General features: G+C 51.1%; 2 protein-coding genes across 4 annotated transcripts in view; both read right to left on the bottom strand.

Annotated features, from left to right (window-relative positions):
* Positions 1-688: 688 nt before the first annotated feature.
* On the bottom strand, positions 689-3752 carry RPS15 (ribosomal protein S15). Its single transcript, XM_064175231.1, has 4 exons — positions 3669-3752; positions 3186-3271; positions 2069-2303; positions 689-838 (listed from the first exon to the last, which is right to left on the bottom strand). Exons 1-4 carry the CDS (start codon positions 3669-3671, stop codon positions 725-727), a joined length of 438 nt encoding a protein of 145 aa, XP_064031301.1. The 5' UTR covers positions 3672-3752; the 3' UTR covers positions 689-724.
* A 1543-nt stretch (positions 3753-5295) lies between these two features.
* DAZAP1 (DAZ associated protein 1) overlaps positions 5296-26488 on the bottom strand; it is a 36090-nt gene continuing 14897 nt past the window's right edge. Inside the window, exons 7-13 of one of the 3 annotated variants that reach the window (XM_064174817.1) lie at positions 21929-22011; positions 17764-17917; positions 14088-14117; positions 13491-13631; positions 11753-11935; positions 9732-9821; positions 7130-7218 (exon numbers count right to left, since the gene is read on the bottom strand). In XM_064174817.1, the coding sequence (XP_064030887.1) occupies positions 9742-9821; positions 11753-11935; positions 13491-13631; positions 14088-14117; positions 17764-17917; positions 21929-22011 (671 nt within the window). In that variant the 3' untranslated portion in view covers positions 7130-7218; positions 9732-9741. Of the gene's footprint in view, positions 7219-9731; positions 9822-11752; positions 11936-13490; positions 13632-14087; positions 14118-17763; positions 17918-21928; positions 22012-26488 lie in introns of all 3 variants that reach the window. The other 2 variants (XM_064174816.1, XM_064174818.1) reach the window with 2 other exon arrangements.

Raw genomic sequence — 26488 nt, 5'->3', positions numbered from 1 at the left:
AGCTCCCTCAGCCTCTCCCTCACAGGGCTGTGCCCCCTTGCCAGCCTTGCTGCCCGGCTCTGGGCACCTTCCAGCACCTCAGCATCTCCCTTGACTTGAGTGGCCCAGAACTGGACACAGCACTCAAGGGGTGGCCTGAGCAGCTCCCTCGCAGGAGGGTTTGGTTGTGAAGCCCTTAAGAACCTACCCCACACCTCAGTGGGCACTTGGGCATATTCCCAGGGCAATCCAAGAGCCACTGGAATGCCATAAAGCAGATGGGATTGTGGGCACCACTTCCCAGCAGAGGGAATGTCACCTGCCAGGGCCAGCAGGAAGTGTTGGCTGCCATGTGGGGACCAAAAACCCAACCCAACGAGCACCGAGACCAAGGGAGAGCAGAGAACATCAAACCATGGAATCATGGAAGGGGTTGGGATCTCCAGGATCATCCAGTGCCAACCTCCTGCCACGGGCAGGGACAGCTCCCAGCAGCCCCAGGGTGCTCAGGGTCTCATCCAGCCTGGCCCTGAACATCTCCCTGGGCAGCCTGTGCCAGCCTCTCCCCACCCTCTGTGATCCCATTCTGTGCTTGTGATCCACAACCTCCTCGGGCAAACCTGTGCCAGCCTCTCCCTGTGGTGGGTTTCTGCCCCCCACCCCCCCCCAGAGCCCACAGGCTGCCCCCAGCAGTCAGCAGAGGCCCAGGTGGGAGCAATCTCTTTATTTACACCTCCAGGCCCTGTTACTTGAGCGGGATGAAGCGGGAGGAGTGGGTGGCACCGATGCCAGGCCTGCCATGCTTCACTGGCTTGTAGGTGATGGAGAACTCCCCCAGGTAGTGACCAATCATCTCGGGCTGCAAAGAGATCAGAGAATGGGCTTGGGTTGGAAGAGACCTCCACAGATCAGCTACTCCAACCCTCTTCTGCCACCAGCTCCAGGGTGCTCAAAGTCTCATCCTGCCTGGCCTTGAACACCTCCCTGGGCAAGTCTGTGCCAGGCTCTCACCACCCTCCCCCTCAACAACTTTTTCTTCCTCTCCCCTCTCCCAGCTCCAACTCATTCCCTCTCATCCTGGCACTCCCAGCCCATGTCCAAAGTCCCTCCCCAGGTCTCCTGGAGCCCCTTTAGGTCCAATGAGGTCTCCCTGGAGCCTTCTTTTCTGCAGGCTGAAGAACTTCTCCCTCAGCTCCACTCTAACCCTGCTCTGCCTCAGCTTCAAAGCATTCCCCTTTGGCCTGGCTCAGACACCCTCAGCCAAAGTCTCTCTGTAGCCTTCCTGCAGGATCCCTTCAGGCACAGGCAGCAGCTCTAAGCTCCCTTTGGAGCCTTCTCCTCTGCAGGCTGCACCCCACCCAGCTCCCTCAGCCTGTGCTCACAGCAGAGCTGCTCCAGCCCTGAGGTCATCTCTGTAGCCTTCCCTGGGCTTGCTCCATGTCCAGGTGATCCAAGTTGGAGAGAGGAAATGGGCAGAGAGGCTCCCTCTGCACCCCCTCCCCAGGTGGGGACACTTTGGGTGGCAGTGGCAAGTGCCACCTGATGCCGTTGGTGGTGTCCAGTCACTACCCCACAGTTATTCCACTCCCAGGGATCCTGACAGATCTGAGACATCCAACACCAGGGCCAGGGCTGAGGGCAGCCAGAGCCTGCCCATGGCTCACCCAACGCAGCCTCACAGCTGCCACCTTGGGCTGGTCACTGCAGCACCTCCTGGCCCCACTCTGTGAGGTTCCACCCCTCAGGATGGACACCTCTGGAGTGCTCTCAGAGCCCACCCTCAGGACAAGACACTCTGGGATGGTCCTTCAAAGCCTAAGCTCAGGATGGATGCTTTAGGGTGGTCCATCAGAGCTCACCCTCCAGATGGGTGCTCTGGGGTGGTCCCTCAAAGCCTACACTCAGGGTGGGTGCTGTGGGGCAGCCCTCCAAGGCTCACTCTCAGGATGGGCACATTAGGGTATCCTTCAGAGCCCACCCTCAGGCCACGACCCCCTGCGGTGTCCCTCAGAGCCACCTCTGCTCCGAGCAGCAGCCTCAAGCCCTCCCCAGCGCCGGGGGGCAGCAGAGCCAAGCTGCAGCTCCTCACCTTGATCTCCACCTGGTTGAAGGTCTTGCCGTTGTAGACGCCCACCATGCTGCCCACCATCTCCGGCAGGATGATCATGTCCCTCAGGTGAGTCTTCACCACCTCAGGCTTCTCCATGGGGGGTGCCTCCTTCTTGGCCTTGCGCAGGCGCTTCAGCAGGGACTGCTGCTTGCGGCGCAGGCCGCGGTTGAGCCTCCGCCGCTGCCGGGCGCTGTACAGCTGCATCAGCTGCTCGCTGCGGGGCAGAGGGGGAGCCACTGGGCGGGAGAAGTGCTGGAGCTGCCCAGCCCTGCCAGGCCACCACCGAACCACAGCCCTCAGCACTGCATCTCCAGAACGCCTCCAGGGATGGGGACTCCACCGCTCGCCCTGGGCAGCCTGGGCCAGGCCTTGACAACCCTCTGGGGGAAGAGATTGTTCCTTGGGCCCAACCTGAGTCCCTCTGGAGCAACCTGAGGCTGTTTCCTTTTGTCCTGCTGCTTGCTCCCTGGGAGCAGAGCCCAACCCCCACCTGGCTCCAAGCCCTTTTCAGGGAGCTGCAGAGAGCAAGGAGGTCTCCCTCAGCCTCCTCCACACTACGCATCCCCCGGCTCCCTGAGCTGCTCCTTCCCAGCCTTGTTCTCCAGACCCTTCCACCTCTGCTGCCCTTCTCTGGACCTGTTCCAGCCCCTCCATGTCCTCCTTGGAGCGAGGGCCCCAAAGCTGAACCCACTGTTGGGAGGTGCAGCCTCAAACACTACCCCTGCCCTGCTCCTGCTGGCTGCACTGTGGCTGATCCAAACCAGGACGCTGGTGGCCACCTGGGCTCACAAAGGCTCATTTTCAGCTGCTGCTGACCACCCCCCACAGAGGGGGGGCTGTGATTCAGCCCCTGGCCCCGGTGCACCTCCTCCCACTGACCTCAGCCCATCGATCCAGCCTGTGGATGCAAGCTCAAACCTGGAAGCTCTCCGGAGACCCCACCCCAGCAGCGCCACCCCCTTCCAAGAGCCGGGAAAAGGCAGGACCCCCCCAGGCCCCTCCGGGTGTTACTGAGCGGGGGGGGCACAGCTCTGCCCCCACCCCGCGGCCCGGCCCTGGCCCCGCGCAGAGGCCACCCTCTGCCGCCAGCTCTTACTAGGACATGTCGAGGAGCTGGTCCAGGTCCACGCCTCTGTAGGTGAACTTGCGGAAGGTTCTCTTCTTCTTCTGCTCCACCTCCGCCTGCGGCCGGGAGAGAGGGAAGGGGAAAAGAGAGAGGATGTCAGGGCGGGGACGGGAGAGGCTCCCAGGGCTGCCCAGGCCCGCGTCCGGCCCTCCGCGCACACGACACGGCCGCAAGCCCGGGCCCGGTGGGGCACCCCAGCCCCCCCCCACCCCACCCCTGCACTCCGCTCCTCCGGGCCGGGCCCAGCTCGGGAGAAGCCTGCTCCGGCCGCGCTCAGGCCGAGCGCAGCGGGGGCAGCCCCTGCCTCCAGCGGGGCCCAGCAGCCGCCACCCTCCCACCTCGCAACGAAGACACCGCCCCGGCCGCAGCCATAGCGGCGGCTCAGGCCCCGTGCGGCCGCCCCCGCGGAGGATGGAGCCCGATGAGGGCCGCCCGCTCCCGGCCCGCACCCACCATCGCGGCAGGCTCCGGTCGGAAAGGGCCGCGCCGGGGCCGGAAGCGGCGGATCTCGCGAGAGCGGGGGCGGGGCGGAAGTGAGCCAGGCCCCGCCCCCTGTGGCGTCCTGAGGCACTTCCGCCCTCACTGCCCTTAAAGGGGCCGCAGGCGGCAGGAGCCAGGGCAGAGGCGGCTACAGGGGAGGGGGGAACACACAGAGCCCCCTCTTGGCCCAGGGCCCCAGTGAGGGGCAGGGAGCAGGGCCCAGGAGCTGCCCAGCAGCAGGATGGCTGAAACTGCACTGCTCACAGCCACAGGAGTGGTCACCCTCCCGAGCTGCTCCCTCCTGGTGGGCCTCAAGGTGGGACCCAGCAGCAGCAGCAGCGAGGGAGCAGTCAGCTCATGTTACAGGTGGCTGCAGCATCCTGGGCTGAGCTGGTCCTGCACAATGGGATCCATCTCCAGAACCTTGCATCCCTGCTTGAGGACCTGCAGCAGCTTTAGGCCTTCCAGCACTCCTCGGGTCAAAGTGGTCACAGCAGTGGAAGGCAGAGCACGGAAGGCACTGGGAAGGCCAGAGGAGCAGCTCCTCTTCCAGCAGGGAAACACTGAGTGCTCGACGCCCGTGGGGACCGGAGCGATCCAGCCAAACCACCCCACCCCCCTCTGAACCGATCAAAGTCCTTCCCAGCACAACCCAGCGACCTCCAGTGCCATGGATCCATCCCAACGCAGCCTGAATTCCCAGTCCGGTGAGCCACACCACACCTGCTCCCGAGCCTGCAAACCTGCTCCTGAGCAGCTGCAGCTTGGGTTGGAACAGACCTCCAGAGAGCAGAGTCCAACCCCCCCTGCCAAAACAGCATCACCCAGGGCAGAGCACACAGGAACACATCCAAGTGGGGCTTGAAAGTCTCTGCAAGACTCCACAACCTGTCTGGGCAGCCTGCTCCAGGCCTCCAGCACCCTCACACCAAAAAGGTACCTCCTAGGCTCCAGTGTGTGCCCATTGCCCCTTCTCCTGTCACTGGGCACCACCAAGAGCCTGTCCCCTTGGGCAGGGGCACCTCCCACTGGCACAGGGTGCTCAGGGCCTCATCCAGCATGGCCTTGAACACCTCCAGGGAGGCTGTGGAGCACAGAAGCAACGAATGTGATCAAAGTGCCCCAGCCAGGCTTGGCTTCAACACCTCCAGGCAAGGGCACTCCACCACCTCCCTGGGCAGCCCATTCCAGTGCCAATCACTCTGTCTGCCAACAACTTCCTCCTAACACCCAACCAACAAACCAACCAACCCCAACAACAAATCAACCAACCAACTCCAACAACAAATCAACCAACCAACCAACTCCAACAACAAATCAACCAACCAACCAACTCCAACAACAAATCAACCAACCCACCCCAACAGCAAACCAGCCCACCCCAACAGCAAACCAGCCCACCCCAACAGCAAACCAGCCCACCCCAACAGCAAACCAGCCCACCCCAACAGCAAACCAGCCCACCCCAACAGCAAACCATCCCACCCCAACAGCAAACCAGCCCACCCCAACAGCAAACCAGCCCACCCCAACAGCAAACCAGCCCACCCCAACAGCAAACCAGCCCACCCCCAGCCCAAGAACAGAGAGAGGCTGGAGGTTCTACTTCAAAGGTACTTCTCTTTATTCAAACCAGGGCTGATCTCTGCTCAGTGCAAAATGCACCTAAACCCTTTTTGTTTTGCCTGAGGGAAATCTACATCTTAACAAGGCCTCCATTAGCCTCTCCACTCCCAAACCCCACAGAGGATTTGGAAGCCTTCGAAGCGCAGAAGCTACCCCGAAGCGACTCCGTGCGTGGCTGAGGCTGCACCCAACCTGTTGGTTACTTTTGTCACCAGCTCTGCACCACCAGGTAACAAAACAGCAAAAAAGAAGGAAAAAAACCCAAAATAAGCAGACCCCCACACTCAGTAGATTTCTTTTTGTCTATTTTTTCACCCCCCCTCTCCCCCAGCTCCCAGAGTCTCTGGGGCTGCTGCTGGGAGCTAAGGGGTCGGGGAGGGTTTGCAGCTCGCCCTTCGCTCCCCACAGCGCCCCAGGAAACCCTGTCTTAAATTAAAAAACAAGCCAGCAGAGTAGAAAATGTCTCTTAAAAACTCCACAATCTGTAAAGGTATATATTTTTCTTTCTTTCTTTCTTTTCAACATAAAAGTTTACAATATATGGGAAAACAAAGGCTCGGGGGGAAGGAATTCAGTCAAAGGAAACAAAAAACACACAAAAGGAAGAGCAAAGCAAAGGGAAAGAGCAAAGGAAAAGGAAACCCCCCAGAAAATAAATGAACAAAACCAAATCCCCCTCCCCTCAAAATAGGAAAGAAAAACCACCCCCAAAACCTGGAAAATAAGAGTTAAAAGAAGAGGAAAAAAGATAGAACGGAGGGGAAAAAAGGAGGGGAAAAAAGGAGGGGAAAAAAGGAGGGGAAAAAAGGAGGGGAAAAAAGGAGGGGAAAAAAGGAGGGGAAAAAAGGAGGGGAAAAAAGGAGGGGAAAAAAGGAGGGGAAAAAAGGAGGGGAAAAAAGGAGGGGAAAAAAGGAGGGGAAAAAAGGAGGGGAAAAAAGGAGGGGAAAAAAGGAGGGGAAAAAAGGAGGGGAAAAAAGGAGGGGAAAAAAGGAGGGGAAAAAAGGAGGGGAAAAAAGGAGGGGAAAAAAGGAGGGGAAAAAAGGAGGGGAAAAAAGGAGGGGAAAAAAGGAGGGGAAAAAAGGAGGGGAAAAAAGGAGGGGAAAAAAGGAGGGGAAAAAAGGAGGGGAAAAAAGGAGGGGAAAAAAGGAGGGGAAAAAAGGAGGGGAAAAAAGGAGGGGAAAAAAGGAGGGGAAAAAAGGAGGGGAAAAAAGGAGGGGAAAAAAGGAGGGGAAAAAAGGAGGGGAAAAAAGGAGGGAAATCAAAGGAGAGCAAAAATAAAGGAAGGGAAAAAGCAAAGGCAAAGCAAGAAGCCCCCCAGAAGGAAACAAAAGCAACCTGAAGCTCTGAATTAAAGCTGAAGCCATTTTTAAACCCTGTAAGGTTGAACCAGTGACGTTTCTCCTTTATTTGTGCTGAAGGGTTAGAGAAAAGAAAGGATGGAATTAAAAAAACTGCAGTCCAAACCCCCACAGCTCTGCCTCCAGAAGCTGCCTCCTCCCCACCCCCACCCCCCAAAACCAAACAGAAAAAGGAAAAACAACAACCAAAAAAAAAAAAAAAAACAAAACACCAAAAAGGAAAACCAAAAAAAGTTGTTAGGTTTTTTGTTTGTTTTTCTCCTCCATCAAGTATGTGATTGTCACAAGTTCAGAAGTCTGGGATCCCTGGGTTGGGCTGGTGCCAGACATCCCTGTGGACAGAATTCCCTGATTGCCAGCCCCAGGCTAGCGCCTGTAGGGGTGAAATCCTTGCACGTTATGGTTCTGTCCTCGTCCAAACCCACTTCCTCCGGCCGGGGGGCCGCTGGATGGCTGCACCGAGGGACCTCCGTAAGGAGGGGGCTGCTGGCTGGGATCAGAGAAACCTTGTCCAAAACCACTCAAGTCTTGTCCATACCCTGGGGAGGGAAGAGTGGGGAAAAGGCAGAGTCAGCTCCCAAAAGCCAAGCCAAAAGCTGCCACCTCTCCCTCCCTCCATGCACGGCCAACACCTGGGGGCTAAGGCAGCTGCTCGCAGTTCTTGACCATTTTAGAGTAGAAATGGGCAAAAAAACCCCACCCAAAAAGCAGGACTGAAGTGGGCAGAGATGAGCAGGGGTCACACACTGCTGAGGTAGCCCCAAGCCAGGCTGGCACTTTGACCCTGGCATTATGTGTTGGAACCCCGAGCTGGCCTGGCAGGGTTTGCTGTCAGCTTGTTCTGAGTGGCTTTATTGAGTTGGGTTTTCCACTGGCTGTAAAGGCTCAGCAGGGATGAAGATGCAGTGAGAAGTTTTCTTGGAGCTGTCCCCAGCAGCTCCTTAGTGTGGAGCTCAGGCAGACTCAGCACTTCCCCTGGGCAGGCAGCAGCTTGCTTTGCTGCACAGACAGGCTGGAGAAGACCACATTCAGATCCCCCCTCCATCCCCCCAGTTCTAAAAGCAGAGTTAGTGCAGCTCAAATATTTAACTAACCAATCAACCTCCCTCTTTCAAGGGACATTCAACTCACAACAATGCAAACTGACACCTGAGGGGGCAAAATTGGCCAGTCAGAACCCAGCAGGTTGTGACCACTGCACCATGTTATCCCCTAGAACAGATTCCTTGCTCCAAAGGATGAAGACCCTTCCCCAGGCTGCTCCCCGTGGGCAGGTGAAGTGTTTGCTGCAAGCCCACAACACAAAGCTTCAATCCAGTGCTCACTGCTGCTGCTGCAGGTGCCCAACGCTACTGAGCCAGCCAAGGAGCAGCAGTCAGTGTGAGACCCTCACAGCCCTCCTGACCCAGCTGCACCCAAACTCACAGAATAGGCTGAGTTGGAAGGGACCTTCAAGATCATCCAAGCCCCCTGCCATGGGCAGGGACACCTCCCTGTAGGACCCTCCCACTAGAGCAGGGTCCCCAAAGACCCATCCAATCTGGTCTTGAACACCTCCAGGGAGGTTACTGATCACATTCTGTGCTTCTGTGATCCATAACCTCTCTGGGCAGCCTGTGCCAGCCTCTCCCCAACCTCCCCCTCAACAGTTTCTTCCTCCTCTCCTCTCTCTTCTCCCAGCTTAAAGACATTGTCCCTTGTCCTGGCACTCCCAGCCCTTGTCGTAAGTCCCTCCCCAGCTCTCCTGGAGCCCCTTCAGGCAGTGGAAGGCTGTTCTAAAGTCTTCCTGAAGCCTTTTCCAGGCCGAACAGCTCCAAATCTCCCAGCCTGTGCCCACAGGGGAGGTTCTCCAGCCCTCTGATCATCATCATCTCCTCTGAACCAGTTCCAACATTTCCATGTCCTCCTTCTGTTTGGGACCCCAGACTTTAGGTCTGACTGGGTGCTGTGTCTCAGCTGGAGTTTACCCAAGTTACCATTTCTCTTGTTCCCCCTCACTGAGGAGCTGAGCACTTCTCCCTCCCTCCTGCCACACTGCCCTTTGCCTGCCTCGCTTGGCAGTGTGTCCATGCCAAGGACCAGGGCTGGGATAGGTCCAGAGTGAGCAGAGTTTTGAGACAGGGAGAAAGGACAAAGACAAAAGGCTTGCTAAGTCCTTGCTGCCAGCACGGCAGACAACTAAAGTTGGTATCAACAAGACAGAGAAATCCACTGGAAGTGCCCCTAAGCAAATCCAACTCCTAATGCTGACAGTGCCACCAGCAAAAGGCTCTGCTCTGAAGAAGACCTCCAATTCCTAAGGACACTGCTGCAGTTCTGCTTCTCTCTGTGCAGGCTTCAAGCAGGTTTAAACTCTCTTAATCCAAACCAAAGTCTCTTAGCATATCTTCAGCATTTCAACTCCAAGCTCTGCCTGTCTCACAGGACTTGCTCCCAACTAATGAGCATTAAAATACATCTCTCACAAGCTTTTATTAGCTCAAAATGCTAATCCCATCTCTTTTTCTTTATTCCCCAGCAGAGATAAGCAGGCAACCCAAAACACAAGGTGATTGTTTGCCAAGGGCTGAGGCTCTGAGCAGAGAAAGGGGAGGGGGGGAAATCCAGTTATTCTCACTGCACACTGCAGTATTCCAGCACCTTGTGGTGGAACCCACACTTCTCAGCTTGTTTATCACAAAGGAAAACTGCCCAGCCATTTTCCACATGTTGGCTTCTTCTCCCTTGCTTGCTCAACTCTTGGCTTGCACCAGCACCACAGGGAGGGTTTTAAGTGTCCTGAGCTCAGTTTGGTGATCACACAGGGTAAAAACCTCAACCAGGGCAGCAGTGTCATTTGTCCTTCAGTGGTGAGTTTTCACTTCAGCCAGCTAAAAGAACACCAAGAGCTGTACTGCCCTTTGCTCACCAGGAAAGAAGAAGCCAGCATTTGTGCCACATCCTTCCACCCCCACCCCTCTTAAAAACAGAACAGAAAGACCCTGCAAGAAACACAAATTAATGTCCCCAAGGCAGATATATCAAGGATTGGTTGTAAAGAGGCACCACCTACCTAAGGCTTCTCACTGCTCAGCCTGACCATAAGAGTGTAAACAAAGTATTGGCGCGTAGCCTGAAGGGTCTTGAGAATAGGAACCCAGCCCTAGTAAGAAATGAGGAGAGCAGGGTGACGAACCCCCAGAGAGCCCTGTGCAGAGATAACTTTTGTTCAGGGTGAGGGAGACATCACCCACCTTTAGTTGTTTTGCATTTAATGACTTTGCCTTAGACAGTTTTTTTCAGGCTGGCTGGAAATAAGAGCAGCATTTAAGATGCTGTGGGAGCCAGGGGTGACGACTGAGAGCTCAGTGCCTCTTTAAAGCCCCCTCAGGTAAATCCATGCAGATCCAAGCCAGCCCTGCCCCACTGGCTCAGTTGTGATCAACACCAAGGGCTGCAGCTCTTCATGAGTTTACAAGGTATTACAACACAGCTTTATGAACTCTGGAGTGTGGCAAATAACCTCTAAGCCCTGCTTGAACTTGCGCTCAGGAACAGATTTCAGGCTCCAAAAGCTCTCGAGCTTCTGACTAACTGCAGTTGTGCTTTAAACCTTCCAAGCCTTCCTCCTCCAAAGGCACTACTGCATACCTCTTCCTCCCTCCCCAGCTTCAGAGACTGAGAATCGTAGGATGGGTTGGAAAGGACCTTAAAGATCATCTAGTGCCAAGCCCCCTGCCATAGGCAGGGACCTTCACTAGCAAAAAGGCTTCCTAACATACACCAAGAGGAAAAGCAGCACCACACAGCCCAATGGCTCTGGAATCCTCCTCCCCAGGGCTTTGTACCATGCTGGAAACCAAGATTCCTCCTTCAATTACAACACATGCCAGCTATTGGCTCCCTGCTGAGGGAAAAAAAGAGGACTGGGCAGGATTTGTGTTTTATTTACTAGGGTCCACCCCACCCTGCTTCCAAATGAGTCTGTGAAGAGAGACTTTCTAGCAAGACAAGAGGAAAAAAAACCCAACCCAAAACCTTCCTCTGGAGTCAGAAGGGCAAAGCTGTCTATGAAAGCAACAAAGAAATTGAAAAGCACTCCAAGATTCATCAGCATGAGAACTTATCTGCCTTGTAAACACACATCTGAAAGGTTCATCTTCCTTCAGAGGCTGATTTACAGCTCTGGAAATTGGAGCAGTTCCCCACTGAAGTCATTTGCTGCAAGTTTTCATTTCACATCAGCTTCTGCAGGCACTTCCCAAGGAAGCAGACAGGCACCCAAAAACTTCAGCATGCTCTCCATGTGTGTTGCTGCCTCTCTGCTTCCTTGGAAGTGCCAAAAGTTCACCTCAGAGGTGAAAAAAAAACCCACCAAAAAAAGACTAATTAGAATCCCAAAAGGACATAAAAATAGAGTGAGCAGCAGCATGCCCCAAAGAGCCCTCTGGAGCTCCAAGGCAGGACTGAGTGGAAGGACAAGGTGAGAACTCCCTCTTGGCTCCTGCAGGGAGGAGGAGCAGGGATTTCACTCAGGAGCACAAACACTTGTCTACAAAGTTTGGGGCTGCTTCTCTTTTGTAGCACTGTTTGTCTGACTCAAAACTGGCTACATCCAGGTCTCCTCTGCTACAGCTCTCCACACACTACCATTTCTCTTTCCACACCTCTGACAGAGCTGGAAGACAGCAGAGGAAGGAGGGAAGGGAGGAAAAGGCAGGCAGCTTGGATCCTTACACCCTGTACTGCTCCCTTCAAGTCTAATTATCAATCAATCAATCAATCAATCAACCAACAAAGAGTTGGCTACAAACTTTGTGAAGCTTTTGGAGAACAGAAAGTTTTGTCTACAGATTGAGGGAGTGCCAAATCAGTGCCTCTCTGAAGGCTATTGCACAGCAGGCAGTAAGTGGTTTAGAGCTGAGTCAAGAAATGCTCCCTGGCTAAAATCCTGAGTGGTTTAGGAATGGCTCAGAGCTGCAGAAGTACAAACTGCTCTGAGCAGACTTTCTACCCCAGGATAACAGAAAAGGCAGGAAGAGGAGGGGGTAAAAAAGAGCTTCATTTGAGTTTATTTGCTATGCAGTTACTTACCAAACTGACTATAAGGGAATTCTGGCTGAGCAGTTGGGGGTTTGCTCATATCCTGAGTTGCCTGAGATGGTGGTGGTGGTGGTGGGAAAGCTAGTGGTGTTGCCCCTGGAGTTGCAGGTGGAGGGGGTACTCCAGGGGGGGCAAACTGGTCAGGTGGAGGAGGTGGAGCACCATAACCAAAACCTGAAACAGGAAGGAAGCACAAGACATGAAAAGGCAGAGGTAAGCACCACCCCAGCTTCCTGCTGAGCTTCACAAGTACTTAAGGAAAAACATCCTGCAACTCGCTCCTGCACTGTGGCTAAAAGACCCCAAACAACCTACCCTGGAGGTGACAAACCACAGAAATTGGAAGGAACCTCAGAGATCATCTAATCCAAATCCCTCTGCTCTGGGCAGGGAGGCTGCTCAGCTAGACCAGGCTGCTCAGGGCCTCATCCAGCCTGGTCTTGAACACCTCCAAGCAGGAAGCATCCACAACCTCCCTGGGCAGCCTGTTCCAGTGTCCAACCACCCTCAGACTGAAGAACTTCCCCCTCAGCTCCACTCTAATCCTGCACTGCCTCAGCTTCAAACCATTCTCCCTTGGCCTGTCTCAGACGCCCTCAGGAGAAGTCTCTCTGCATCCTTCCTACAGGATCCCTTCAGGCACTGGCAGCAGCTCTGAGGTTCCCTTGGAGTCTTCTCTTCTCCAGGCTGCACCCCCCAGCTCCCTCAGCCTGTGCTTACAGCAGAGCTGCTCCAGCTCTTGAATCATCTTTGTGGCCTCCTCTGGACTCACTCCAGCAGCTCTGTGCCCTTCTTATGCTGGGGACACCAGAACTGGAGGCAGGATTCGAGGTGGGGTCTCAGCAGAGCAGATCTCACCTCAAAGGAAGGCTGCAACCAGCAAAGTGGATAAAATCCAGCTAGGGCCCAAGCTGTGAGCTCACACAAGAGCCACGAGGAAGCAGCTCTATCATTTAAGATCTTAGGAGAGGAAAAAAAAGATATCCCAGAGCAAGAGTTTCCCTGTAGCAGAATCAGTACCTGCAGGTCACTGGGGGCTGCTCTCTGCACTCTTTTTTAAAGCAGATTGTTCAAAGGGTAGCCTGAAGGGGGTAGGTGCCAAAATCCTATTTACATTTCCAATGCCAGTTGTGGCCTTAATTCCTTAAGCTCCTCTGAAAATCCCAGCCTGTGTCTAGCCCAGGTCACCAGGCAGTAATCTCCTCACTTTTCCCTCAGATGTCGTAAGAGGGAGCCACAATAAAACCAAATTTGTTTAGCCACAGATTTAAAGCAGAGAGTACAAAAGGTTGCTGCTTCCAGGAGAAAAAATAACCCAAGTCACTAGCAAAAATCTCTGTTAGGAGCTACAATTAACTAAGTCATCTAAGTGAAACATCTGAGGGTAGAACATCAAATCACAGAATGGTTTGGGTTGGAAGAGACCTCCAGAGCTCATCCACTCCACCCCTGCTGCAGTCAGCAGGGACATCCTCCACTAGGGCAAGCTGCTCAGAGCCCTGTCAAGCCTGACCTTGAGTAACTCCAAGGATGGGACCTCAATTACCTCCCTGGGCAACTTGTTGCAGTGTGCCAGCACCCTCACAGTAAAGAACTCATTCCTAAAGTCCAATCTAACTCTGCTCTTCTCTGTGTAACCTGTTCCATATCCAAGTGCAGAGGAAGAAGAGAAAAAGCTGAGTAGAAGAAGGTGTGATGGTCTGGACAGGAGCTCCTGCAGGTCACTTACTAAACGGTGGAGGGGTGCCATAGCCCTGTGGAAATCCTTGTGGAGGTGGGAAGCCTCCAGGAGGTGTAGAGACTATGTATGAGGTAAATGGTGGTGGTGGTGGTGGAGCTCCTCTTCCTGGGGGAGGTGGTCCATAGCCACCTAGGAAAGCAAAAAGAAAAGAGGAAAAATGAGGAACTAATCAAAGCAGCTTAAAAATGTGAAGCTGCTGCTCAAGTCAGCAGCCTCTAGATGGGGCAAAGCTGGCTGAGAGCTTCCAGCCACGGGTCTCAGCCTTCTATGAATTCTTACTTAGGGAAATATTTGCCCTCCAAGTACTGCTGCTGTAAATAATCACAGCTGGGAAAGGAATTCCTCGATAACAAACGAGTGTGGCTGCCAACAGCAAGATGTGTGTCAGCTCCTGTTACTGGGGTGGGTAAGAACACAACCAAGCTTCTCCTTTACCTCATTCAGGCCAAATTCAAACAAGGTTTGGTTTTTTTTTGACAAAATGTAGGTTAAACACCACAGAAACCTCCAAGAAACTGCATCCTTCCCCACCCCCCCCTTCAGGAGGATTTTGCTTTCAGCATTCAGCCCATGGAATGTACTTACCAATTGCCTGTCCAGCTGGCACCCACATCCCTGAAACAGAACAGAGCAAAACAGAAAAACCCAAGTGATTTATGCTCTGCAGCTGTAAAGTGAAACAGGAGGGACACAAAGAAAGCATCTCAAAGATCATCCAGCTCCAAGCTCCCTGCCGTGGGGCAGGGACAGCTCCCACTAGAACAGGTTGCTCAAGGCCTTATCCAAGCTGGTGCTGAACACCTCCAGGGAGGTTGTGGAGCACAGAAGCACAGAATGGGATCAAAGATCCACAACCTCCCTGGGCAAACCTGTGTCAGTCTCTGCCCACCCTCCCCCTCAACGATTTCTTCCTCCTCTCCCAGCTCACAGCCATTGTACACCATCCTGACACTCTCAGCCCTTGTCAAAACTCCCTCCCCAGCTCCCCTGCAGCCCCTTCAGGTACTGGACTGTACCAGGACTAGCTCAGGTCACTAAGGTTCTCATTCCCCTCCCCTACACACTTGGGCACACTGTGACAAGGCTCTGCCCTCACTGCCTGGGCAATCTCTTCCAGTGTCTCCCCACCCTCACTGGCGAGAATTTCTTCCTCATCTCCAATCCCAGCCTGCCCTCCTCCAGATGAGACCATTCCCTCTCATTCTGTCACTGCTCCAGGCCCTGAACAAGCTGAGTATCCTCCCAGTGTCCCTTCCAGATCTGCTTCTCTGGTCCAAGGAACGAATTATTCCTGAAGATGCAATTCTGGAGACACTCTGGATCCTTCAGCAAATAAAGGAAAGGAGACACTGCAGTCCCCAAACTCCACTCAGATGCAGCATTCAGGAGCTGGGAGCACACCAAGTGCAGGACAGCAGGATAAAGAACAAACCCACTGAGAATCAGAGGACACATCCAAAGTGGTTTTGGTTTATTTCCTATGCACTACCAGCTTCATCCCAACGATTGAGTAAGTTTTTGAAGCATAAAAACATCATCATCTGCATTGGCTACAGCATTAAGATGGGAAGATAAAAGCATCTCTGCTTTAGGTTTAATCTTGCCAGCAGATCAGATATCATTTTCTCTCCAAATAAACCCCCACTGACAATAATCTGCCTTCTCCATTTGCACAGCAGCAGATTAGCACATCTGTGCAGAGCCTCAAAGCCTCAGCTGCAGCTTTTCAACTTAATAAGCACCACGGGGAAGGCAAACAGCCCTCCACCGAGGTACAGCTCTTGGAGCAGGGGATGAAGCAGTGACACTCCCCCCTCAGCCCCTTCCCAGGTGAAAATTTGTCATGGAATTACAATTTCTGGGGATCACCAAGTCCGAGCTCCCTGCCAAAGCAGAGGCAGTCAGGACAGGGCACACAGGAATGCATCCAGATGGGGCTTGGAAGCCTCCAGCAAAGGAGACTCCACAACCTCTGTGGGCAGCCTGCTCCAGGCCTCCAGCACCCTCACACCAAAGAGGTTTCTCCTCCTGTTCAGAGGGAACTCCCTGGCTTCAGTTTGTATCCACTGCTCCTTGTCCTACCACTGGGAACCACTGAACAGAGCCTGGCCCCTTTTTCTTGACACCCACCCCTCAGTTATTTACAGGCATTGCTCAGATCTCCTCTCAGCCTTCTCTCCACACTAACCAGCCCCAGGGCTCTCATCTCTCTTTCGCAGCAGAGATGTTCCAGGCCCTTCAGCATCCTCTGTTGGACCTCCTCCAGCAGATCTCTGTCTCTTGATCTGAGCAGCCCAGAACTGGACACAGTATTCCAAGTGTGCTCTCAGCAGGGCAGAGCAGAGAGGGAGAAGAATCTCCTAGCCCTGCTGGCCACACTTTCTTTGATGCCTCCCAGGATGCCACTTGCCCTCTTGGCCACAGGGGCACACTGCTGTCCCACGCAGAACTTCCTGCCCAGCAGAACTCCAAGGCCTTTCTCCACAGGGCAGGACCTCAGCCTTGTGTCCTGGGCTTGTTCCTCCCCAGGTGCAGGACTCCACACCTACCCTCACTGAGCCTTCGTGAGGCTCCCCTTGCCCAGCTCTGCAGCCTACCCAGGTCTCACTGGATGGCAGCACAGCCTCAAGAGCTGGCAGCCTCCCATCACCAGGGAGCTTGCCGAGGGTCCCAACTCTCTCATCTCTCAGAGCAAGCAAGCTCTCTTCTGTCAAATATAACCCAATTGGATCACCCTAATTCTCCCCCAGGTTATCACAAACTGCCTTTGGATGAACTCAGAGCATTTATCCTGGGATCTCTGAGTAGGGGGGAGCTGGCTACAGCCATCAAACCCAAAATACATGGCTGCTGCTTCCAGCCCTGAAGGGTTCAAGCTAAATCAAGGAAATGCCATGCAGCAAATGCTCCCCAGCACCACTGCCTGCCCCAGAGCTGCTTGCTGTTTTGCCAGGCTACATGAAGCAATAAAAGCCCCAGACAAGCCCATCTGTTTCTCTGCCATCCCTTGCAAATCTTGACTTAGAACTTCCTCTCCAACTGCCTCAGCCCTGACAAGTCATATTTCAACAAGATTTTTCATTAAGGTGACAAACAGGCCACAATCTGACAGGTGAAGCCAGCTTGAGCAGCTGAGCTTCCTCAATACCTTCTTGGCCTTCCCCAAACCCACTGGAATGCTGCTTGGGGAGAGGCACAATCCAATAGCAAAGCCATGCCTGGGGTAATGGCTTGGCACAACCTGCTCAATTCTGCCCTATGGTGAAGAAACCAATTCAGGTGAAGGAACCATCTCAGCAGTTGGAAAGGACACATGGTAGGGGTTGGAAGTGACCTCTGGAGATCAAGTCCAACCCTCTTGCTAAAAGAGGGTTACCCAGGGCAGGTCACACAGGAACTCATCCAGATGGGGCTTGAAAGCCTCTACAGAAGGAGACTCCACAACCTCTCTGAGCGGCCTGCTCCAGACCTCCAGCACCCTTACACAAAACAACTTTCCCCTCATGGTAAGGTGTAGCTTCCTGGGTTCCAGTTCATAGCCACTGCCCCTGGTCCTATCACAGGACACCACTGAAAAGGGCCTGGCACCTTCTCCTTGACACCCATCCCTCAGGTATTTATAAACACCAGAAAGAGCCCCTCTCAGGCTGCTCTTTTCCAGACCAAACAGCCTCAGGTCCCTACCTGTAGAGCTCTGCTCTCAGGAATCCAGAGCAAGAGCTCTGATCCACCTGGGAACACAATCACCAAACCCCCAAATTCAGAGAGTCACAGAATGGGTTGGAAAGGACCTTAAAGATCCTCCAGTTCCAATCCCCCTGCTATGGGCAGGGACATCTCTCACCAGCCTAGGTTGCTCAAGGCCTCACCCAACCTGCCCTTGAACACCTCCAGGGAGGTTGTGGACGACAGGAGCACAGAACATGATCACAGATTGTGTTCTGTGCTTCTGTGATCCACAACCTCCCTGGGCAACCTGTGCCAGTCTCTCTCCACTCTTTCTCCTCTCCACTCTCACTCTCCTCTCTCCCAGTTCAAAGCCATTATCCCTCATCCTGACACTCCAAGCCCTTGTCCAAAGGTCCCTCCCCAGCTCTCCTGCAGCCTTCTTCAGGCACTGGAAGGCTGCTCTGAGGTATCCTTGAAGCTTTCTCCTCATCCTCAGCCTTGAACACCTCCAGGGAGGCTGCACCCACAACCTGCCCAGGCAATTCCCAACCAATCTGTAAAGCCAAGCCCCTCAAGACAGTTAAAGCAGTACCTTGAGGGCCGTATCCCTGCTGCCAGGTCGGAGGGGGCTGTCCTGCCCAGCCATTGGCAGCACTTGGCATGATCCTGCTTCCCCACTGGCTGGCACTGGGCGGCCCTGGAGTTTGGCTTTTGCTATCTCGGGGTTCTGCTCGTTTCACCTCCACCTAAACAAAGAGAGCAGGCATTCAGCAGAGCTGGGGCAGGTGGCTGCACCCCCCTTCACCCCATTTTCTCACACACACCCTTAAATTAAACACTTAAAAAAAAAGACTACACTTAGCATCTTAAGGCTTATGTCTAAAATAAATACTTAATTCTTAAAAGTTTAAAACTTAAGGCCAGTAAATTGCTTTTGTTTGGTTTTAAATGTTTCTCAGGTACAATATCTCTGCTGGTTAAGATGTTCCAAGGTCCTACTGTTGAAGTTATTTCAAGTGGAGGGGGGGAAAACAACCAACCAACAAAAAAAAAGAGGAAAAAAAAGCCACACAACAAAACAAACTCTGCCTCCCCCCAAAAAAATTAACAAAAGAAAACCCCACAAAGGCATCCTAACCAAATCACTTTCTGGATTGTGTTGTGCTGTTTTGGGTTTCCATCTTAGAATCAGTCAGGGTTGGAAGGGACCAGAAGGATCATCTAGTTCCAACCTTCCTGCCACCTTAAAACAGCAGTACCCTCTTACCACGGCTCTTCACTTCAAAGGAAACAAAAAACCAAACCCAAGAGCTTAACTTAGTGTTTTGTTGTTGTTTTAAAACACTGAAAAGCAGGAATGAAAAAGAGATTTTCAGGTAAAAAAAAAAAAAAAACACAAAAAGAAAGGAAAATAAAAAGAAAAAAATAAAAAGAGAGAAAAAAGAAATCATCACAAGTGGGGGAGTAAAGAGCTCGCTCTGAAAAAGGGTACTAATGCTTTAAACAGTTCCAATGTCTTTGGGGTTCAGAGTTTGGATTTCAAAGGTTTAAATGAAACCCATCCCCACCCCCCTCCAGCTAAGTGCAATTTTAGCTCTGCTCATACCTGAGAAACACACATTTATTGATTTACTTCTTTTGTCTTGTTTGCTTTGCTTAGTTTGGTTTTGTTGTTTTTTTTTTTGGTTTTGGTTTAAACTTAAAATAAGAACAAAAAAAAAAAAGAAAAATTCAAAGTTTGTGGTGTTGATTTTTAGTTATTTAAATGTCTTAATGGAAGATAAAAACTTACCTTCCCCAGGCTAACGCTTAAAGAATCTCAATTTAACTCAAACAATGTCAGAGGGAATGGATGTGATAAGAGAATCTTACATTACATCTAACAACGAAAAGAGAAGTAAACAAACATGCAATAAAATAAAAGAATAATTTTAAAAGAAATAAATAAAATGGGACAGTTGAGTCAATAAGAAGCAAATCTTCATACTGTGTTAAGTCAGTCACAAACCCTCCCTCCTCCTGCTCCTCGCAATTCGAGCTGCTGCGCTTCGACTCGAGTCGAAACTGCCTCGGTGTTTTTCCCAAGCCATCCAAGAAGTGTCTTTGACCTACTTAAAATAAGCTGCACATTCAATACCAATCTCCCTCCTCCTCCTCTCAAAATTCAGATTTAATGACTCTCAGCACTGGTGCATGCTGAATTAAAGCTTCCCCCCCCCCCCCTCTTCTCCCTTTCTCATTTATGATTAATTTTAATGGCTGCCAGAGTACAAAGTGAAGGGAAAAAAAACCTCAATCTCAAGCATCAATGGGGCCTGGAGTAGTATGGAAAAAAAAGTCTTCAGAATTCTTCCTGCCCTGTCTTAAAACCCATTCATGTCAGAGAACAAACAGGAAGCAGGCACCAGGCAAGGACAAAGCTTCCCCCTCCCTAGCCTTGCTCCCCCCCTCCTCATCGCCACAGATGCCCTGAGGACATTAAACATGACAGTAACCAAATCTCTGTCAGCTGAAGGCCCTGCCAGAGAGGAACCCAGGGAATTTTTTCCAAAGGCCTCAAATTAATGAGTCTTAACACATTTGCCTTGGGGGAATTCAGTTATTGCTTACAAAAGCAGAGTCCTCCTTGCAATTTTAATCCATTTTTTCCCCCTTTCCCCTCCTTTTCACCACCACATGGATTGGTTTCAGCACCTTTTTAATTACCAAAAGAGATACCATTTTTAAAGCAGTCAGTGAAAAGCAGAGGGTCTGGATGGGGGGAGGGAGGGGAGAAGCAGCTGAAGCTTGGGAATCTATGTGGAAAAATTCCATTAATTTTTCAGTGCCTGTTTGGAAGTGAAGCAAAGAATGGGAAAAACAAAAACCCAACCCTGTGCAAGGTGGTTTAGTGCCCAGGTCCAAATTCTACTCAAAGAAATAAGGCAGCTCTGTGGTTGCTTGCTGGAAGCCCACTGTGTGTCCCTGCTCTGTGCATCACTGAAAGGGGAGGGGGGGCAATAAGGGAGCAAAAAGAGCTGATTTCATTTTGGTGCTGGGATTGTCTGGGAGATAATGGAGAACTGTAAGCAGCACTGAAAGGCAGCAGTGTAAGAGGTGACACTCTGAAGGCTCACCCTGGGCTCTCTCCATCCTTTCCCAGAAGCATCACAGCAGAACCTTTCTTTGTTCCCATGTCTCTTTGGGATAGGATCTCCTTGTTAAGTGGTTTGGGGCAGCTGGAGGCAATTCCAAGGGAATGGTGAGTGGATGTAGGGTGGGTGAAAGGTTGTCCACACACAGCAGAGCCAACTGACCCCTGGCTCTACAAGGGGAGCACAGCAGCATCTGAGAGCATGTCCTGGTGGCTCTGGGTTACACCAGCACATTTCTTCACAGGATGTTAGGGGTTGGAAGGGACTCAAAGAGATCAAGTCCAGCTCCTCTGTCAGAGCAGGGCCACACAATCTAGCTCAGGTCACAGAGGAACTCATCCAGACAGGCCTTGAAAGTCTCCAGAGGAGACTCCACAACCTCTCTAACCACAACCTTCTTCCCATCCTTCAATTCCATTAGTAGGAAAATCAGCCAAATCCTTCATCCCAAATGAATTCCTAACATTAGATATCATAGAATTAACCAAAGCTCCACTGCTAGGCAAGAACATATCCCCAGGCTTGGCTAAGTGACTGCTTAGGAACTATCAGCAGGTAGAAAAAGTTTCAAAGCCAATGGCAAAACGACCCCATGCAAGGGTTCCAGGGAAGCCAAAGTGCTCTTCTGCCCCCCTGAAACCCATCCACTGAGCTGCAGCAGCTGTAACACCTCCTGTGGACCTACAACAACTTTCCAGTGACCCAAATTTCCCTTAAGCTCATTTCTTTGCTATAAAACTTGGGTGTCCTGCAACAATTTAGTTTGCTTTTGGATTTGTGGTTGTTTGTTCTGTTTGGGGTTTTTTCCTCCCCTCCCTGTGTTCCCTGTTGAGTAACATCAAAGCAAGCTTGAACCAAATAAATATTCCTCCTTATCAAACACCCATTTGCTGACAACACAGTATGAAGATGAAACAACCAGAGGTCACTTAACTGCATTGTGGTTAAATACTATATAGAGTAGGTGGGTTTGTATCAAAGTTTCACAGTAAGTGACCCAATTTTTGTCAAAACCAATCCTTCAGGATGTTTTTTTTTGGGGGGGTTGATCTATTTCTTTGGATGTTTCTTATGGCAGGGTGGTAGATTTGTTGCCTTGCACCACTTCTACGATTTGAGTAGCAAATAGCACATCTGAAGGAGTGGTATCTAAAACCAAGCCTTGAACAACTCAGATTTCATTGGGATTCTCCTTTTATTTCAAACAGCTAAAACCAAAACAACTCAAGTTTTGGTTTTGTGGTTTGGTTTGGTTGTTTTTTTACCCTGGTGGTCCTAAAGCAGCGCTCTCAACAACAGGGAAGTTGTCATCCGAGCTCTGCTCAACCACTGCAACCCCCCAGGTCTGTACACACAAGGCCTGATCCAAAACAACAGCACAGCCCTGACCTCCCAGGCTTCCAAGACCTCTCCTCTGGGATTAGCTTCTCCCCCACCCCAACTTTTCAGCCAACTCAAAAGACTTTCCCCACCTCCACGGATAAAGCCTCGAAGACTTCTCCCACGGTTAATGGAGATCTGTTGGGGGTGGAGGGGTTATTTTTTGGGTGGCTCACCAGTGAAATTGCAAATTGCCCAAGACTTGGTTCTTTCTTAAGGTAAAATAAAACTACAACTACACACTTTTTTGCCCATGATGTCGTGAAAATGCATGTTGACAGCCTGGTCCACTGATTGTTCGTCCTCGAAAGTAATAAATCCAAAACCTAGCCAACGACGAAGAGTGAATCAAGGTAGCAGGGTGTTGTGACACAAAACAGGATGATGAACAGTATTAGGGGTGGACCAAGGGTTCAAGCAGGGGTTTCAGATAACCAAAATTTGTGTTTTTTAAAAAAAAAAAAGAAAATTCTCCCCTCCATCCACCTCCCCCTCCCCCCCCCAGAAAAAATTAAACAGAGAAAGTAAACCAAATAAAACAAAGAAACCAAAAGGTCAAATAGCAGAAAATTGCAACGGATCAAATTCCTGCAATTAGGCCTCACAGCTTGGGTTTAGACATGCAAACTTCAACAGCCAGTGGTTAGTTCTGGTTGAATTGTCCAGAAGAAGTCCTATGTCCCTGCTAGCAGAGGGGAGTACATTGTCACCAAGCTTGATGACCTCATCAACTGGGCACGAAGGGTGAGCAGAAAAGGTTGGCAAAATGCTTGGTGGGGTTGAGGGAGGAGATGGACTTGAGCCACCTCCTCCTCAGGATGAAAGCCACAGAAGGGTTTAGGTTGGAAGGGACCTCGAAAGCTCAGCCAGTTCCAACCCCCTGCCATAGGCAGGGACAGCTCCCACTAGAACAGGTTGCTCAAGGCCTCATCCAACTTGGCCTTGCAGAGTAATTGGGGTTTGGGTTTATTCCTAAGCTACCTAAGGAGGAAATAGAGGAAAAGAATCCCACCACAAAACAGTGCTGCTGTAGTCAAAGTGCCCAGGTGCCTGTGGCACAGCAGGTTAAAGCCAAGCTGCTCCCCTCTTTTCAGACTAGCTTTCCCAGAAAATCCTGCTTTACATGTCCCTGCTCCCCAAAAAGCTGCAAAGCAACTTCCAGCCCTTATCCTCCCAGCTTCCAATTAGGGAATACTTTTTTCCCCTTGGAATAATAATAAAGAGAAGTGTTTTGGAAATGTAGCTGTTAAAGCATGAGGTAAAATTTTACCACTCCATGGATGAATGAGAAGCTTCAGAAACTACCAACCTAAACCAGAGGTTCTCAAGTTTTCCACACCTTAGGGAGGGGAGAAAAAGCACATCTCAGAGGTGGCTCCTTCCAAGCAAACAAGTGCTGCCCCTCCAGAACATGGCACTTGCTGGCATGGCCTTCATCTAGTTCATTTCTTGCACCTCCTGCTGCTTTTTCTCTTTAAAAATCTATGCCACACTTCTCAGTCTCACTCTCTCCTTTTTGCCCAAGACACTGCTGCTAAATCGCTCCAGAGTCATAGAGTGGGACCTTTGGAAGGGACCTTTCAAGATCAGGGTTGGAAGGGACCTTGCAAGACCATCCAGTTCCAACCTCCCTGCCATGGGCAGGGACACCTCCCACCAGCCCAGGTAGCTCAAGGCCTCATCCAACCTGACCTTGAACACCTCTTCAGGGAGGGGGCATCCACAACCTCCCTGGGCAACCTGTTCCCCATCCTCGGTGTCAAGAATCTCAGATGCCCAAAGATGACTTCACTCCCTTTCATCTACCCAAGAGCCCTCACTGGTGGCAACTTGGCTGAAGCCAGCAGCTTTTTTAGAAGGTTTTGGGGAGCAGCTGACACCTGCAGATGGAAAAGAGGCCAAAAAAAAAAAACCCTCAAAACAACACCCAAACAATAAACCCTAAGACTGAGTCTCTTTCAGAAGTGCCACTTTGAGAACCACTGCACTTAGGTTGTAGCTGCCAACACCGCGGAGAGGAGTGGCAAAAGTGTGGTTAATTGCAGAAGGCAAGGCAGGGGCTGGGTCATGCCATCAACCACCAGGGGCTTGCTGGTGGAAACAAACCCCAAGAGAGGGAAGAAGAAGAAAAAAAAGAAAACAACAGCAAACCCCCACATGCAGTAGAGGAACTGTGCCACTGGATTAGCTAAAGGGGCAGAGAGCAACAAACCAAAAACTAAATGAAATTAGAAAGGAATCAAACCAAAACAAACAAAAGAAACCAAAAGGAGGTGCTGGCATTGGAAGCATTATGGAACATGGATGCATTTCTGCTTTTCTGAAACCCAAGATCTCCCCCTTGGTTTGCATTTTTGCTTTGCAGCTAGTGCTGACAGCAGCCAAATATTGCTCTAAAAGCGTTAAAACAGAGAAAAAACTCAACTCAAATCAATACAAGTTATAGATCTATAACAGTTAAGTGTCTCTCGAAGCTTATCCAACTGGGTTGGGTAAGCCCAAAGAGGCCTATTGGAGAGATAAAGGAAAAAAAGAAAGAAATAATTATCAACTTTATATATAGGTATAAAAATAAGAAAGAAACCAAACCAAAAGTACACAAAGATACAGGCCAAAATAGATTCCAGCAGGTCAAATTCTGCTGTCAGCAACAAGAGCAAAAGACATCACTAAAAGAAACTGGGAAGGAAAAAAGAAAGAAACAAATCAAAAAGGAAAAGAAAAGAAAAACCAGAAGTTAGCATTTCCCACACACAAAGAGACTGGAAGTATAAACGAAGTTTTTGGTGAGCTGTGATGAAAGCAGCCTCTAAATCTGAGAGCAGAGATTTCATCACAATATATTTGTCTGAGGTTTAACTGAAACAAAAAACAAAAAATCCACGGATTGGAGCTAGAAGAGAAGGAAGTTGAGTTGCAATCAACCATGTTTAGTCTGACAGGCTTGGGAAAGGAAGAAATAAATCAATGGATACTGACTACAGATGGAGGTTGCGGTGGTTAATTGGGTTCAAGGAAGACTGAAGATGGGGAAGGGATTGTTGGGATAAGGTTTGGAAGGGGAGAAGGGCAGAGAGTAAGGGGTCAGTGAGATAGGAGAGGAAGGAGAAGAGGAGCAGCCAAGGAGCAGGGAGAAGAGGACACCAGCGAGGAAAGACAGAAAGGGAGAATCTCAGAATGGCCTCTAAAGGTCCCTCCAGGAGCATCCTCAACTAGATCAGGTTGCCCAGAGCCCTGTGGAGCCTGGAGGTCACAAAAGAACTAGCAAAGAAAGTGGCTTTGAAGGATTCTAACACCACAAGACAGGGAACAGTGAAGAAACTGAGTACAACACATAGCAAAATTCCACCAGCATGGAATTCTGAATCCAGTCAGTGCGGAAGCCTGTCACCCAGGAGCTGTTTGCTGAAGGTCTCCACTGAAGACTCAAGAAACAAATCCCATTTAGCAAGACTCCAAGTGGCCTCCTGAACAGAAACAGTGCTGCTGGTCTGCAGCCAAGGGGAAGAGGAGGAGCACAGCAAGAACCTGTAAATTACTTCACAGTTGCTGCTTTAGCCAGGAATAGAAAGCAGGAGAAGCAGAGACTGCAACAAAGCCACTGTTCCTCTTAAGATGTGAGGAGATTGGTTGTGCCTGTGCTAGGGACCAAAAGGATTCTGCTTGCAGGAGAAGAAGAGGGAAGGGAACTGGGAGTAGGCAAAGACAAATCTGGATACTTGGAAACACTCAGAAAGCTCCTCAAGGGCATCCCTGCAGCTGCCAGCAACCAGAAATCTGGCTCCCAGCACTTTTGTGAGGAGCTGGAGGTAAAGGAGGACTTTTACAGGGATAATCTTCCTCTTCCACCAGCAAAATTAGTACATGACATGCAGTGAGGGATCTGCTCCAAGTGTGAGGATGGAAGAGCTCGTGGAAGGTGGCAAAATTCAGAGTGGTACAAGCAGAAGGGGGCAGTGAATTGGCTTTTAAAGTGTTCTAACTACACAGTGTCTAAAGGAGAAGTGCAGAGCCTGAGCAGCAGAGCACAGAGCAGAAAGAGAAGGCAAGAGAAGATGTGTCTGAGCTGCACAACCAGGAGCACCAAGCACAAGCTGTGAGGAAATGTTCCCTCACCCCCCCCCAGGGACTAACAAGGCCATTTTTGGAGATGCCAGTTAGTTACCACACTGCATGAAGAATGGGACAGAACAACAACTGCAAGTTGGAGCAAGAGGCTTCAAGAACAGTGCTCAGGGAGTCAGCTGAATTAAGGGAGAAAATACTCTGCAGCAGGGGATGGCTCTAAACCTGCACCCATCTCTCACTTCTGCTCTGAGCCACCACCTCCTCAGTGGACCCAAAGTCCTCCTTTTTACCTTTTTTCAGTATGGCTTTAAGCAGAAAAGCCACTGAGAGCAGGACTAACCCAGAGCAGCCAGGGTGGTTTAGTTTGGGTTTTTTTAAACTCAGAGGCAGCAAGGTTGAGATTAAAACTTACAAAGACTCATGGAATGGGTTGGAAGGGACCCTGAAGATCATCCAGTTCCAACCCCTCTGCCACGGGCAGGGACACTTCCCACTAACCCAGGTTGCTTAAGGCCTCATGCAACCTGGGTGGGGATGCTCCAAGGAGGGGGCATCCACAACCTCCCTGGGGAGCCTGTTCCAGTGTCTCTCCACCTTTACTAGAGAATTTCAGATGCCTGAAGGTGGCTTCATTCCCTTTCACCTACCCAAGAGCCCTCACTGGTGACAGCTCACAGGAACCCAGCAGCTTTTTTAGAAGGTTTTGGGGAGTATCTGACACCTGCAGGTGGAAAA

This window comes from Pogoniulus pusillus, chromosome 41 (assembly GCF_015220805.1).
Source record: "Pogoniulus pusillus isolate bPogPus1 chromosome 41, bPogPus1.pri, whole genome shotgun sequence".
NCBI lineage: Eukaryota > Metazoa > Chordata > Aves > Piciformes > Lybiidae > Pogoniulus > Pogoniulus pusillus.
The sequence above is the reverse complement of the archived record's forward strand: the minus strand, read 5'-3'. Positions and strand labels throughout refer to the sequence as shown.

Coding starts and splice junctions, on each gene's coding strand:
- RPS15 (XM_064175231.1), bottom strand. Junction 2,304..3,185: donor CAGCTCCTCGACATGTCCTA/GTAAGAGCTGGC, acceptor TCTGCCCCGCAG/CGAGCAGCTGATGCAGCTGT. Junction 839..2,068: donor TCAACCAGGTGGAGATCAAG/GTGAGGAGCTGC, acceptor ATCTCTTTGCAG/CCCGAGATGATTGGTCACTA.